This window comes from Tyto alba, unplaced genomic scaffold (genome assembly GCF_018691265.1).
Source record: "Tyto alba isolate M040663 unplaced genomic scaffold, T.alba_DEE_v4.0 Super-Scaffold_18, whole genome shotgun sequence".
In the NCBI taxonomy this organism is placed as follows: domain Eukaryota; kingdom Metazoa; phylum Chordata; class Aves; order Strigiformes; family Tytonidae; genus Tyto; species Tyto alba.
In genome coordinates, this window is record NW_024881280.1 from 22,911,146 (window position 1) to 22,926,888 (window position 15,743).

The 15,743-nt window shown below is 40.4% G+C and overlaps 1 protein-coding gene across 4 annotated transcripts in view; it reads left to right on the forward strand.

Moving 5' to 3' along the window:
• Window positions 1–15,743, forward strand: part of ZNF410 (zinc finger protein 410) — a 23,111-nt gene extending 7,368 nt beyond the window's left edge. For all 4 annotated transcript variants that reach the window (XM_033008578.2, XM_033008577.2, XM_042791144.1 and 1 more), the window contains 8 exons: window positions 7,351–7,486; window positions 7,783–8,016; window positions 8,315–8,506; window positions 9,344–9,503; window positions 10,323–10,504; window positions 13,228–13,317; window positions 14,425–14,550; window positions 15,103–15,743. In XM_033008578.2, the coding sequence (XP_032864469.1) occupies window positions 7,351–7,486; window positions 7,783–8,016; window positions 8,315–8,506; window positions 9,344–9,503; window positions 10,323–10,504; window positions 13,228–13,317; window positions 14,425–14,550; window positions 15,103–15,287 (1,305 nt within the window). In that variant the 3' untranslated portion in view covers window positions 15,288–15,743. The remainder of the gene's footprint in view (window positions 1–7,350; window positions 7,487–7,782; window positions 8,017–8,314; window positions 8,507–9,343; window positions 9,504–10,322; window positions 10,505–13,227; window positions 13,318–14,424; window positions 14,551–15,102) is intronic.

A 15,743-nucleotide genomic window follows, 5' to 3' on the forward strand; every position in this document is an offset into this window, starting at 1 on the left:
TTGTTACTTTAGTCCGTGAATGGGTGGATTCCCATTAGACTGTTTCTGACAGCCAGGGACCTGGATAGTTGGAATGCTTGTTCCCTTGTTCCTCAGATAGGAGCTGTAAGTGGGCCTTGTCTTCTCTCAACTTGAGTAAGGTATTTGTTAATTAGCCGTGTTTACATAATAGTCCTATTTCTGCATAGCAGAGTTGCATTTCCTTCCAAACAAGCCCAGCACAGAGCAGGCCATTCTCCAGTAGGAACAGGCCTGAGGCATGAAAGCTATGGTTGCAGAGGGCATCTTTTCCATAGATGCTGCTTCTAAACCATGTTCTTCAGTCTTGATCAGGGCTATTTTATACTGCAAGTTGGGATTCATTTACATTGTGGATTACCCGATCTATGCACACTCTCTTTCTGGTTCCGACTGTGAAAGTTGAGTGTCAAGTTAGTACTATTTTCTATTCCTTTGATGTGAATCTGGTAGATACCCTTTTTACACCTTTTCCAAGTATGTCTGAAAGTCAATCATGATTTTATATCCTCTGGTTAGCCATGCCACTATAATTCTTATAGCCACAGATGTTCTCTCATATCCCCTACCATGTGAGGTATTAAGAGCTAACTGTATTTGTGTTAACATCTAGATAATATTAAGCAAAGTACTACAGGTGGATTTAATAAGCTTCTTTGCTGCTGGTTTTATCCCTAAAGAAGCCACCAACATGCCAGTAAATGTTTAATACTTGAGTAGAGGTGAATCCACCTTTCATAGGAAGTTACCAAGTTGCCTGGAGACAGTTTGTACAAGCAGATGGATCTGCTTTTACTTCTTCTCTCCCTACCCCCAAAGCTGTATTACCAGCATTCCTCTGGGGAACTGATAAGATCTGCATTTTGCATGCTTTAAGCCTTCAGGGTGATTTATTACAATTGCAAATATTTCCAGCCACCTCCACCACACTGCTCCACTGCAGGGTGTTTTCTGCTGTCTGGGGGTAGCTCTAGCACAATCAAGTGAACTACAGCTCTGGTCTACAATTGAATTGGCTATTGAAAAAGGGGTGGAGAGAGATATGTTAGCCTCTCCTTTCTCTCCTCATCGGTGCCTCACAAGGACTCTTGAGGATGAGTTAATTCCCCAGAGGTTGTATGGGAGGAAGGCATCCCTGTTTCTAGCTAAGGAACCTCCTGCCCTCCACACCCTTCAGCTCCAACCCCTCCTTTCCCCACCCCCACCCCACTCAGTGTTCTTTTGACATTTTGATTTTGTAGGGGTTTACTGGTTAAATGTAGAACAGAAACAGTATCGATTGATTAAAAACATGGTCCCTGCTGCTCTGGGAGTCTAGTCTAGCTCTCCAGTGGGAAGGCTGATCTGAACATTAGTACTGGAGAACCTTCAGCCCCTGTCCCTCCCAGCCACTCCCACCTCAAACAAAGCAGCTGCCTGACACCACTCGGCTTTGGAATCATCTGATGAAGGGAGTTTGTTATGGGACACCAATCTGATCCATCCCAGATGGCCACATTTTCATTTGGTTTTGTAGTGCCTTTTTTTGTTTTGTTAAGGATCTCTAGGAGGGGTTCCCAGTTCTTTAAACTGATTTTTTCATTGGTGTTCTGTTTGTTTCATCCCCTGGGGTCAGTATCCAAGCTTCTTGGCAACACAAGCATTCTGTACTGTTTGTGGTGATAGACCCTGGGATCGTCCTGTTCAACCATCTCTTGTTGACCATCAGGGATGACAATTATTTGTTTAGTGATAAGAGCCAATAAATATTCCACATTTTTAGTACATACGCTGTCTACATACAGGATTTTCAGATTTATATGGTGTTTCAGCAGAAGGAGTAAAAGGAGGGTGTATTCAAGAAGGTGGTATGGCAGAACTGGAAAAAAAAAATTCTTCATAGCAAGATACAGCTGAACTCCCTCCAAGGCTTATAGATGCTCTCTGTGTGACTCATGTCTGGCCCATAAAGTCTGAATATATAGGTCAATGATGTCCTTTTGCAATTAATCAGTAGCAAATTTTGTTTAAAATTTCGAGGGATATCTTGGCTATCGAGTAGAGTAAAGCCACCTCACACCTCTTAACATTTCTTTTGTGTTCTTTTAATATTCTGTACATTCAGTTTCCCTAACTACTCTTATTCAGGTGCCCCAAGATGTTCTATCTGCTTGGTTAGAAATTCTAGCGCTTTGCCCATATTTGCAGAAGGATCAGTTCCCGTCTTAGATAGGGATTCTATAGTTACCAGCTCAGACATACTTACAGCCCACCTAGTTCCTGTTTGTGATGCCAGCTATTATGTGGTTATGAGATCTGATCAACTGTAGCATCCAGGAAATTCCTCCCCTCCCAGTCCTTCAGACAAGAGACCACTGGACTGTTCCCAGGTGCACACAGAGCTGAACCTGAGCCTCAACTGCAAATATGGATCCATGCACACATAGACAGTACAGACACGTATGGCTGTAAACACTAACACATAACAGGATACTAGTTTTACAGGCACCCCCCCCCCCCCCACACAAATGACATTCACATGGAACAGGAAGACCACAAATGGCCTAATCCTCTTCCTACTCATCAGGTAACCAGGCTCGAAATTTGCAATTTTCTAGTGTATCACAGACATGCCCCCTCAGATGACATGCATACTCACAGTCATGCATCTGGCCAGTCTTTGCCAAACCTTGACTCCATCTAGTATCCATTTCCAGGCCCTGGGCTTTTTAATCCATCCTCTGGCCAGGATTTTGGGTTTCCAGATTGTTTTCCTCCTATTCACAGGCTAGTCCAATGTGAAGTTAACTAGATGAACATCCTTGGAAACTATTTAGGAGCAAACAGTATTTGAGAAGACAGGATAGACTACAGTGACGAGGCAGAGCAGCATACAGACCTGCAGCCTGCTAGTGTGTGGTCAGTCGACTTGTATTATCCCCACCCCTTTCCTGTTCTCCTCCTATCCACCTTGATCCTTCCCCTAAACATCCATGTTTTTCACATTCCCACAACCGCCTCTTAAGACATCTTAATAATAAGTTTTACCCAGTCCCAGAATTTTCCCATATCTCATAAAAGTGGGATGTGTTCTGATAATCCATGATAATATTGTTCCTATTTCTTACAAAGTTTCTAGCTCAATTTCTTCAAGGTCACACTCAAGTTGTTCCTGTAATGGCCCATCCATCAATGTCGCAGAGGTTCTGGTCTTTGTTACTCTCTCTTATCTGCAGTTTGTTAAGAGTTTGTGTATCTCCACATTTAATTTATCACCTCTCCTGTTCCTAGTCTGTTTTTTATGCTGACTAGCCAATGACCAAATGCCCTTACAATTTCATGATTACTTTCAGCTGCAAAACCAGATTAAAAGAAACTTAATAAAGCATGACATAGTGTTTGTAATGATTTTTTCCCCATATTCCAGTTGCTGTAGTTGTCAAAGGTATTTGATGATTTTGAACAGGAAGGAAGGTTTATGAAAGTACTTAGGTGTCCAGATACAAGTCACATGAAAATTTTTATTTTCTCTTAATTATTTGATGTAGAGTTGGTGATTGGTTTGCTTTAGTTTGTGGGAAAGGTTGGGGTTTTTTATTCCAAACTTTAGTAATGAGCATGATTCATGTCCTTTTGTTTACTTCTGCTTCTTTTGCCCCCTTTTAAACTCTCTATGCTAGTTTGTTATTACTTCACAAAGAAAATTAAAAGGGTCTATTTTCATCTGAGCATCTGTTTGTAGCTGCTGTATTTTGCTTTTCCCTAGTGGCTTAGCGTTGCTGTGTGGAAGTATAGGGTTTGAAGCTTTCCTACCATAGGAAAAAAGTTTTATCTAAGGATTTCTCTATAAAAATAGAAGAGTCCATAAAACAAGTGTTTCATGGTGGAATAGACAGTAGTAGGGATCATGAACCACTTTTAATTAAAAGAATCCAGTAATTTAGAACCATCTTGCTGCTTCACATTTTTTTGGGTCTCAACTTCTTTCTTCTGGTTGCCTTGTTTTGTTATTCCTACCTCTCTTTTTACCACTCTTTCTCCTATTTCTTAATCTTAAATTAGAATTCATGGCCTTGGGGAAGGACTGCATCTTATTGCCTATATATTTTTTTGACAATTTAAAAATAGTTCCCTCTTCTGATTGAGGCCTCTGGATAATCTTATAATGTATCTAAGAGGAAAACATGCTAACTTTTCAAACTGCGGTCTGGCTTGTGGCCCAGCTGAAGTGGCATATTGCCATCTGAATGACTTCAAGACTTAGTTTTTACCTTCATAATTGTCAGCGACAACAGGCTGCTCCTAAGGGAGGGTGAGCTGGGAGCTAAGGGTGGTCCCAACCCAGGTGGTGTCTTCGCAGACCAGGTCAGCACCTGAGCACGGCAGGCAGAGACAGGGGCTGGAAACAGTGTCCGTCCACAGTCCTGGATGAGGCAAAGTGATGAACCAGGTCCGGGGTCTACCCAGAGTCCAGTCAGGAGCAAGCAGGAGATGGGGCCGGCAGCACTGATGCAGGAAAAGTCTGAGGCCTACCCAGGAGATGGGGCTTGGGACAGGTAAACCTACAGCTCAGGAAGGTACTAGAGAGCACAGGCTGAGCTTAAATAGAGCTCCTGGGCTGAGGGTGTGGGTGGGAGCCCCAGATGAGACCACTCAGGGCAATTAAGGCTTCAGGACTCTGACAGCAGTAACTCTTCGAGGTTAAACTGTTTGAGGAAGCATCAGTATTTCCAGTGTTTTCATGAGAGGAAATAAGGATAGAGAAATTTGAGCCCAAACTATTAAGTTTTCTTTGATTTAATGAACTTTGTCCCGATGTCGGAGAGGCTCAAGAGGCTGGTATATTCTATAGAAATAATTTGGAATTGGGTGCCAGTAGTTCTGGAAATTAAATACTAAGACAATCACAGCGTACAAAAAAGGAAACAAAGTATTAGTGACTGTTGGGTTTTAATCACAAATATACCATGGGCATATTACGCTTTTTTTACTTTGTTCCTTTTGACACTGATGAACCATCTCACTGCACAGACAACTCCGTCTGGGCTCTGCATGAATGCATGATAAAATATGACACAATGAGGGTAGTAGCTTTTGAATAACTATCTTGTACAGTTTCATTCTAAATGCCAAACATAAAGGAAGTCTTTTGTGTACAGTTGTCTGCTAGACAGCAACAGAATGCAGGATCCTTGTCAGGGAATGTCAAGGAATTTCCTGGAGATAAGGAATAGTGACTTGAAGATTAAGGTTTTGATGTACTGTAATTTCCCATATTTCTTTCATCCATGTTTTTCAAAATTTTGAGAATGTGACAATAAGAGTAAGTCTGTTTGACAGAACTTACAGCCAAATAAATAGATCCTATATATAGGTTTTGAGGTGCATTTTCTCTGGAGTGTGGAGTATGTGTCTGGGTCTGTTACAGCTGACCCCTTTCAGTCTTTCTGGTCTCTGGTTTAATTCCATTTAGGGGACGGGTTTGAGACTGTGTTTTAAAAAAGCTTATGGAGTTGACAGAAGAATTACTTCAGTCCACTGCAGACAGGCTGTGTTATCTAACTCCCAGCAGCACCTCCTTTGTTAAATCAGAATATTTTAATATCAACTGCTGTAGCACTGGTAATGGAAAAAAGAGAGTCTCATTTCTGTGTCTGTGCCTTGGAGGTAAAGAGGAGTCCAGTATTATACCCAGTAGTCTGACAAAAGATTGAGGTGGTGTCAGAGGGACAGAATGAGTAAACAGGGCACATGCTTTGCTGCTCTGAACTTGGTTAAATATGGGAAGACTTTCAGGGGTGAGGAAAAGCATTTCTCTGACTTCCAGTTCCTTTTCAAATGTCAGGTTCCCGTTTTGTAACTCAAGATACTTAGAAGTTAGCCAGGAGTAATTTTTGTATTGCAAGAGCAGACTGATGTTAAGGGTAGCTAAATCCCCTGGACTGAATGACCCGGGGAATCTCTCACTTCCTGGGCCCCTCAAGGTGAGGGCTGCTCCCTGTTTCCAACCTTAGATCCAGCCACTAGTGAGGTTTAGTACAATTTTCAAATAGGTGCACACATACGCACACTGTACGGATGTGACTGATGCCAAACAGATTACACCAGGCAGGACGCTTGTAGCTTTACCCGCATAAACACTGACAGCACAAAGTGCCTGATTCTGTTTCCAAGGTTTGCTGCCTAGAGAAAACCTTCATGGGTTTCTCCAGGATATGTCCTCCCACTTCTTGTTTTGCTTGCCAGCTAGTCTGGCTTGGATCTCACTAGCGTATGGCACACGCACACTCTAGAGAGCAGGATCACACAGGAGGTAGTTAGGAGTGGAATGTAATGAGACAATGGGATGGCCTGCCATGGTTAGGCTGCACCAGACTACTGAATTAACCAACTTCCTGCTTATATGTAATGGGTCTCTTTTATCCTCCCCTCTCCATTTCTCTGTTTGCTCTGCCCTGATCCACCTTGATCCCTTCCTTTTCCTGCCCTTGGCCTTTCCTTTAAATAATGCATAATAAATCCTGTACAGTCCCCCATATCTCTTGTTCAGTCCCAAAGTCCTTCCCAGGGAATGCCTCCCGGTATAAGTCCTATACCTCTTTATGCAGTAGTCCTCCTTATTTTGCAGAGTATTCTAGGGAAGGTTTCTTCTGTTGAATTCCCTTAGTGGGTGGGTTTTACACTAAGGGCAATGACTTTAATTGTCCATCTTTGATGGTTTTAGGAGTAGCTGATTTGGATGGATAAGGCTGTCACTGTTCTCCCCCAAGTCATCCTAACTTTGTTCTTCTGATCATTATCTGCCTGTTTTGAATAGCCATTAGCTAGACATCTTTGCAACCAGTCTTTTGCTTGCTTCTTTATTTAAAAAAGGCCAACTTTCTTTCAGTTAAGTTTTTAAAGACAATGATTTTAAAAATACCTGTACCAAAGTCTGAGCATAGAAAATATTTACTTGGAAGGTGAGAGTGTAGTAAAGTATCAAGTGGTAAAAGATTAATTAAAAAGGAATATATACCTTAAAATATGGCACATACTGGTAAAATTAATCTTGGTAAAGGATTAATTAAAAAGGAATATAGTCTAAGTATCCTTCAGAGTAGTCTGCAATGATCCAGAGTTGTTTGTTGTGTTAAAGAAATAAGAATATTGTAGGTACTTCAGAGATGACAAATACAAACAATTCCTTCTTTGTCATTAATGTAAATTGAAAAGCTTCCATTTACTTTGATATGTATTCACGGGATTATATTCAGTGTCTCCTACAAGACAGTAGTGGGTAATGGACTAGGTTTAGTGCCTTTTTAAATTATTTGTGGTGCTCTTGACCTAATATTCAGTATCTTTTTTCAGCTGCTGGTTCAGTTTGTTCAGAATACTTCTATTCCACTGGGGCAAGGGCTGGTGGAATCGGAACCAAAAGACATCACCTGTCTTTCTCTCCTTCCTGTTACTGAGACCTCAGAATGCAACAGACTCATGTTGCCAGGTAAAATCGATGCGGCAGATCTTTGTGAGTGTGCCCTTCATACAGCTGTCTTTACTGCGCCACTGTGGCCCACTGCCTATTGCTGATAAGGCATTCCAAGGATGGAGGAACAAGTTCAGAAGGGTGACTGAAACTTTTCTCATATAACAGTGAAGTCTGACTAGTTAGAAAATTCCTTCCTCCTCCAATCTCTCTCAAGTTCTATTTTTTTTTTTCTAGAAAAATAACTTCATAGGTATCTTTTGGTCATAGTGTATTTATACTTTTATTTACTCTGGTTTCACTTTCTTCACTAGATGATGAAAGAGATCTTAGTTCTCCAAGTCACACCAATTCTTCCAAAGATGTTTCTTCATCTGCAGTCTTGAGAAGTCTCCAGGTAAATGTAGGCCCTGATGGAGAAGAAACAAGGGCACAGAATGTACAGAAACCATCTGAACTTCTGTCAACTCCAGAGACTTCCAGTTTATTGCAAGACCTCCAGCCCAGTGACAGCACTTCATTTATTCTTCTCAACCTAACAAGAGCAGGTAATTCTCCTTCTGTTTGTTACCTGCCTGGATATGTCTCAGACAGCAGAATGCAGGAGATACAAATACAACTCTGATCCTGCTGTTTATGAAGGGGAGAGATCAAGAAATTTGCTGGGCATTATTGGGTATTTCAGGAGCACTTAATCATCAACAGCTTTCTACAGTGTAGAAGTCAGCGAAGACTTTTTCAGTGCAGCTGTTGCATCTGTGCCACGAACACTAGCCTCTGGGAAGCAAAAGAAATTTCCACCTGTTATATTATCCTTCTGTTTCATGAAGTTGTCTTCTTTTCTAGGGCTGGGGTCTCCAGCAGAGCACTTGGTGTTTGTTCAAGATGAAGCAGAAGATTCTGGGAATGACTTTCTCTCTCATGATAGCACTGACAGCAGTACCCCATGGTTCCTACGAGTGCAAGAATTGGCCCATGACAGTTTAATTGCTGCCACTCGGGCACAGCTCGCTAAGAATGCCAAAGCAAGCAATAATGGTAGGAAATCACCCGATTCTGTCTCAGAAGTTGAATGTTCCATACAAGGCCCCTAGTTTCAGCTTGTTTCTTCCCCTCTTTCCCTCTTTTTTGCTTTTAATCTGTTCTGACATCTTCAGATCATCAGTGACAGAATTATACAGAATAACCATGTATTTTTTTGCAATATAAATAAACTCTCCATTTTTTCTCAGGGAATTAACTTTAGTGGAGTCAGCAGTTCCATTGTAGTCCACCTGCTCTCTGGTACATGTAAAGAGTATCTTCATTTTGACTGCAGCTGCTTGTATTTCAACTTTAATTTTCAATTTCATGTGTCTAATGCGTACTGTAGTTCATACTTTCTTCTTAGCTCCACTGGGTTTAGAGATCAGCTTTCTGGAGAATACATAATTGGATTTAGTCACATGTTTTGTGACTTAATTATTTTAATATAAATTCCAAACAAATGCAGTATATCTCTTTTTTTAGCTAAGGTGTTTTTAAAAAGGGTTCTCCTGGCTGACACAATTGGTTGGTTGATATTGATACAGAGTCCATTTTTACAGTTTTTGTTGCATTGGCTTTCTATTCTTCTTGTGATAAGCCTCATCTGGTAGCAGTCGATCTGATACAGGTACCTTTTTGGGAATAGTTTACGGGCCTGGTAAGACAAATTTGTGTCTGATCCCTGTTACAGGCTAAGCAGCAGCATCTACGACATAGTAAACAATTAGTAGCCAGGCACGTACCTGCTTTACAGTCCTGTATCATATATGATGCTGGTTTTATCTATTAAATTTGACACAGTATAGTAATCTGTATCTTTCTTAGATTTTGGTGGGCTTTTTCTTCCAGGTGAAAACGTTCATCTTTGCTCAGGAGATGGGCAGCCAAAAGACTCTAGCCCGATTCCTCATTTGTCTCGTGTGGAAAGGAAGCTGAAGTGCACAGTTGAGGGCTGCGATCGGACGTTTGTGTGGCCAGCTCACTTCAAGTATCATCTGAAAACACACCGGTGAGCAGAATAAAGCTATATGTTTCAAAGTCATGGCTTTGAAAAACTGTGCTCTGTATTTGGGATAGCGTTAGTTTTCAACATTGACAACCTGTGAAAACTTGGTATTTTAGAAATACTAGGCCTGTTGCTTGCTTTAGGTCATTTATGTTGAAACGCTTTGACCAGATTTAGATTATTTTTGCAGGTCCTTGTTAGTGTTTGGTTTAGAGTATTTGTATTTTAACAGGTGCTCAGTAAAGACCATCGCTATTGCTTCTGTGGTATAGTGAACATTAGAACTTGTAGCATGCTATCATAATTTTATATATCCTTGAACAAAGTTTCTTGCTCTAACAAATGACCCTAGTCTTTTTTAGCTAAGAAATTGGCAGTCTCTAAGGTAAATTGTAGACAAGAAGCTTAAAACCAGGGAAGGACTCCAATAGACATGAGCCCATCGTCTTGCCCTGAGACAGGGCCAGCAGTAATTGCAATATTATATGTACACTTACAGTCATTTTTGATCCTCCAGTCACTAAAATTTCACAACATTCCTATATAATCTGTTGCACTGCTTTCCTAAATCATACTGGATAGGCAATAGGCAAGGTAATATGATGGAAAGATGTTACCTGAACAGATTCTTCCTGTGAACCACCCAGACTCTCGTTCATTAGGACTAATTTAGGTCATGCGCATTGGTTAAGTCTCTCCGTTTTCTGATATAATTAATTTTGGTTTAAATGTTTTTGCTTTTTATTTAATCAAAAAAATAAGTGTTCATGAAAAATACATTGCAATAGCTGGTAATGAAACAGCTATTTTGTTGCTTTGCAGGAACGACCGCTCCTTCACCTGCCCAGCAGAAGGCTGTGGAAAAAGTTTCTATGTCTTGCAGAGGCTGAAGGTGCACATGAGAACTCACAATGGTGAAAAACCCTTTGTGTGCACAGAGCTGGGCTGTGGGAAACAGTTCACGACAGCTGGAAATTTGAAGAACCATCTACGAATTCACACTGGTGTGTTTTAGGCCTCACCTATTTGTGGTCTGCAGAGGTGGGGTCTTTACTGAGGAATAAACCACTTCCTCCTCTGTACTCAAACTTTTGAGAATATTATGTTGTTTATCTCTGCCCTTCATTAATGTCCCTTTTCTATTAATTCACATTGATCTATAGGTCAAATTGGTTCCACTCTTCAGATACTATATGATGATGCTGTACTCTGCTCAGACTCATGCTCTGAAGATTCCCTTCCTCCCTCAAGTTGTTTGATGGAGGGAGGGGTGTGGGTTATTTTGGGGAGAAACTAGACTGTTCTGAAGGGAATAGTTAGTGAATACAACTGCTGTAATTGTTTTTTATAAAGAAGCTATTTTAAATTCCTGAAAGGCGCAATAGCTTAGATATTTTGCCAGTATGGAGTCCTGGTGGACACAGTTATAGCTGCACTGACATCTGGCTGAATCTGACTAACTTATGTTACCTATGCTGCTTGTAGAATGACGACTAATTTGGGAAATCTAGGGAAATGAAGAATACGGTGAAATGAGTAGCAAAAATATAGTGGCATAGTCTAGTTAAAAAAGGCAATAATTAGAAGACAGCATTTTGGCATGCAAACTGCTCTGTTTGTCCTAATGCTAATTTGGGATGTTACTATATGCTGGAGCCTATGTACTCTTAACTCATGCTCAGCTTTTTATATCAAATAAAACAAGAGCCTTTACTTCATAGTGCTGTATTTTATGCACGGTTTGTTTATCGTGTCTCCTCCGGAGAATTTGATCCTGCCTTGTCAATATTTTTAGAAGTTGGTGTACCAGCCAAAGTCTTGACAACTGCATAAAGTGCTTTAGGTGTTTTTATCCTAGAAAGTGGTTTGAGAGAGGCACACAAGTTACTGCTGAAATGATCAGTAATTTAATAGTTAGCAGAGTTCGTAATGAATATTCTGGAGGATTGGTTTCTTTTTTTTAAGCCTCAGGGTTATCACACCACTTAAACAAATGGCCCAGTTCAAGCCTCTCAGAATATTGGTAGAGATTCCCTGGTGGCCTAGGAAGGTAGCATCGCATTACAGTTAGTTAACATTTCAAAATAACCTTGACAACTGTGAGAGCACAAGGCCTCTCTAGTAAAATGAAATAGTAGATTATGTGGGCCGTCAGCAGCTGTTTATGCCTTCTGCCTTACTTAAACACTACCGTATGGCATGTAGTTTGTAGATACACATGGGAAAAGGTTGCTATTTTAAAGAATTTTCAGTCTGGCTAGAACACACGGTTTGGGGGCAGATGTTGGGATGTAGTTAAATGTTATATATACCAATAATAAATTTTTGCATGTGTAGTAACAGCAGCCATCATTTTTGCAGTTTTCTTTTGCACTTAGAGCTCCCAGCCAAGGTGCAGACAAATAGGCCCAGCTGACACATGCACAGTCCTCCATGAGAGAGTGAGTGCTCTGCAACCAACTATAGTAGCTTCTGGAGGAGTAAATAATAACTTTCTTAACTGCAAATTGATACTATGCAATTAAGAGTTCAGTCAGACCAAAGGTGTTCTAAAACTGCAGGTGTAAACAGAGCTAGGGTTTCTTATAGATAGAACTGTGTGCTGTTATTCTTGCCTATGGTAGTTTTTCTTCCTTCTTTCCAAGTTTTAAATATTTATAACAAGCCAGAAGGTACAATCAGTGTTTGAGAATCTGCTATGTATTTCAGCTTTGTAACACCAATCCAAACATGATGACTTCATCCTTTTTGCTCAGATCTGTTGAATGTATAGTAGATAAGAAGTTGAGCAATAAACTGTAGGGAGAAGACTTCTAAAGGCAAAATCACAGTAGAAACTTTAAAACCAAGTTTACTCTCAAAGAGCTGTGCATATGTTAGACAATAAAATAGCTAAAATAGCTTGCTTAATCACCCGTGGACTTGCTGTTACTCTGATACAGTAATCTAGTTAGAGACATGAAATCATAGTGTTTAACATGGTATACTGAGTTCTTTGGTAAGATTTTTGCAGGCAAAAGTTACCTCTAGTTTTATTTAAGGCTTTATTAAGAGCGTGTTTAGAGCAGATTAATTATATTGCATTGCATTAGTCTAGTCACTTCCCAATTTACCATCATTTAGACAAATACAAAACCAGCTGTGGAGATATATAAAAATAACAAATTTCAGCCTGTGAGAACAAATTGTGCCATGAATTACTGCTCCTTCACACATAAATATAAATGACTGACACATCCCACAGGATTTTGGCAAGTTCAGCCTGATCTGAAATAAAGTATAGAATCTGATATGAAGGGAAATACAGTTAATGTGATTTTTGGCAGTGAGAGGCAGAAAGAGAGCAGTATTCTGGGAGTGTGTCAAGCAGAGAGCTGGTTGTTAAGAACTGCATGTAGAAGATATATTATAGTCCAGGTACTTTTATATTATTCTTTTGGTATTTATATACTTGGAAGATCTATTTAGAAACAGTGGACCCTTGCTTTGCGCTGATTGAATGATGACCTAAGAATATTTCAGAAAGAATGCCAGTGTTTCCTCTTGAAAGCTGATGAAGAGAATGCTGTAAAAGCCTTAGGAAGCATATGCACAATTTCCGTTGAACTTTGTTGCATCAAAGGCCAAAAGGGAGAATGGAGTAGAGATCTTGAGGCTGTTCTCAGGGACTTGGACAATCACATCAAGTTGTGATCCCAAAATCTAAGAACTTACTTTTCCCTTGTAGGGGAAAAACCCTTTCTGTGTGAGGCACAGGGATGTGGTCGCTCTTTTGCTGAATACTCCAGCCTTCGGAAACATTTGGTTGTCCACTCAGGTAAGAGTCTTCATCTGACATTGTGACGTGTCTGAGAAAAGATCTTTATTGTAGGACTGTGATTTCCTTAAGAAAAGTCCTTTGGTTTCTACAGGACTTTTGGTCACAGTGTTTCATGACTTCCTTTGTGGTGCCTGTATACTTCAGTCTTTTCTGTTGTTTCTGTTTCTAAATTTTATGTTTCTAAATTCAAATTACATTTTCTAAATTGTTTCTTAAATGTCATGAAGTTGGATATCTGTTTCATAGCTGCCATTCTGTTACTTAAAAAGGAGAGTCTAGCACCTCTATATTAAAGCCATTTAAATCTAAAATCTCATGAGTGGGCTTCTGCCACAGGTAGGGTAGGTTTTCTTGTATTTTTTTTATACTACATACCCTTAATTAGACAAAGCATTAGATTAAAGTGTATTTCACAAGTATTTCAAAGCTTCTGCTTTCTGTTTTGTTTGATCTATCTTAAATATCATCAGCACATGACAAATATGGCATGTTTGAGGAAGGGGAGATGTTATTGGGGTAGTAACTTTTGGGACTACCCGACTTCTCCACGCTTTTTCTTTCCTGTCTCCTTGGCTTCCAAGCTATTGTGCTCACACGTACGGACATCCTGCTTGTATTGTGAAAATTATAGACTGCTCTGGAATGGTAATCCATTCACGGTGACAGGTCATCATCCAGTCTCTGCTCAGTAATGTAAACCAGATGCTGCAGTTTTTTGTGTGATGGCAGGACATAGCTTCCTTGCCTGTGCTTCCTTGCTTTTGGTCATTTTATTCTAGGTATGGGACATCAACTATTTCCATTTCACCAAGTTAAGAGATTCCACATAACTTGTTCCGTCTCAGAAATCAGACTTGAAGACTTTGTTACCCTTCAGACCTGAGTTTTCCAACAGCTGGCAATAGTGGTATCTAAAATTCTTCTGTTCTAGAAGCTTATTGCTCTCCAGTAAACAAGAATATTTCTCATTTGTTTTTTCACTGATAATTAGCACCAGTGGTGTCAACAGCCATTTCAAAACAGTATTATTGGCTTCTTGGTTGATAAGGTCTTTATTTTCAATTTGGTAATTCTTGGGATATTTTCTCCCCCTTCTACTTCAAGGAGTGAAGCCCCATCAATGCCAAATTTGTGGGAAGACATTTTCCCAGAGTGGTAGCAGAAATGTGCATATGAGGAAACACCACTCCCGAATTGGAACAGCTGGCAGCAGAGAGCGAGAACAGCCAGGTAAGGAAAGGAGGGCACTTCATGGGGGAGAAGTGCAGGGAAGAGTTAGTGGATGGTCAAAGAGAAGGGGAGATGTTTGTCCTGAAAATATGAGACCATAAGCCAGTAAGGAACAAAAGACTGTTCCTGTTGGAGATGAGGATGGATTACTTACGCTCCATTTTTCTAGGAGAGAAGACAAAGGTGTATTTCTGTGTTGTCAAGGGGCAGATAGGTTTATTGTTTTCAAAATTAACATGAATCTAGTATCTTTTTTATATGAAATTTGTGCCCTTTGTTGTGTAGTCTTGTTGTAAGCAATCTGTTTTTTTATGCAATGTGAATTATTTAAAGAGAAAGCCAAGCCTGCATGAGATCCTGCCATACTGAGGCTCAAAACAGTAACTGTAGGAGCTACCATCCATTGGAGCGCCAGATGCCCAAAGAGTAGGAATGGATAAAGTAGGAGTCTAAAGAAGAAGTCTGTGTACTTGAAGGGGGCCAGGGATTGTATCTTATATTGCAGTATCATTACAGCATGAGAACTTTGGTTTACCCTTTTTTTCACAATAGAGTCACTGATGGGCAGCAGTTTGCTGGAAGAATCTACAGTGCATAGTAAGAATCTCATCTCCATGAACTCTCAGCCCAGCCTTGGTGTTGAGTCTCTCCACCTGCCAGACACTGAGTCTATTATTGGAGTAGAGGAGGGTGAGACCAGCTGCTCTTTTTTCCGCCCTCTTATATGTGGAGACTGAAGTGGGAGCGATCATTATTCCTAGAGGCTCACCATGCTGCAGTGGGATGAGTGAACATTGCTTTAACTGTGCACAGAGCAGGTGGGTAGATGGAGAGTGAATCATAGAACTGGAGTTGGAGAAGACCTACTGGACCAAGTTTCTCTCTTGCAGAGCTTAAAAGGTGAAGTCTGCTGCTTAGGTGTCATTTAGCCCTTGTTGTGGAACGCCATTTCAAAACTGTTTATGCAGTCCATTCTCCTAAAGCCTAAAGTGTTTGTTTTGCTGGGGCACGTAGGAGCCCCCAGTTAAGGACCAGGACCTCATTGTGCTAGGCACGGTACAGACATTCAGTATCTTGCGCAACAGGCCTGCCTTCCATCCTTTACCTTCAGAGACTATATTCTAATACATCTCACTGTCAGAAGCTGACTTACTATCTGAAATAAATGTACTACTTGATATCATTTAATTACA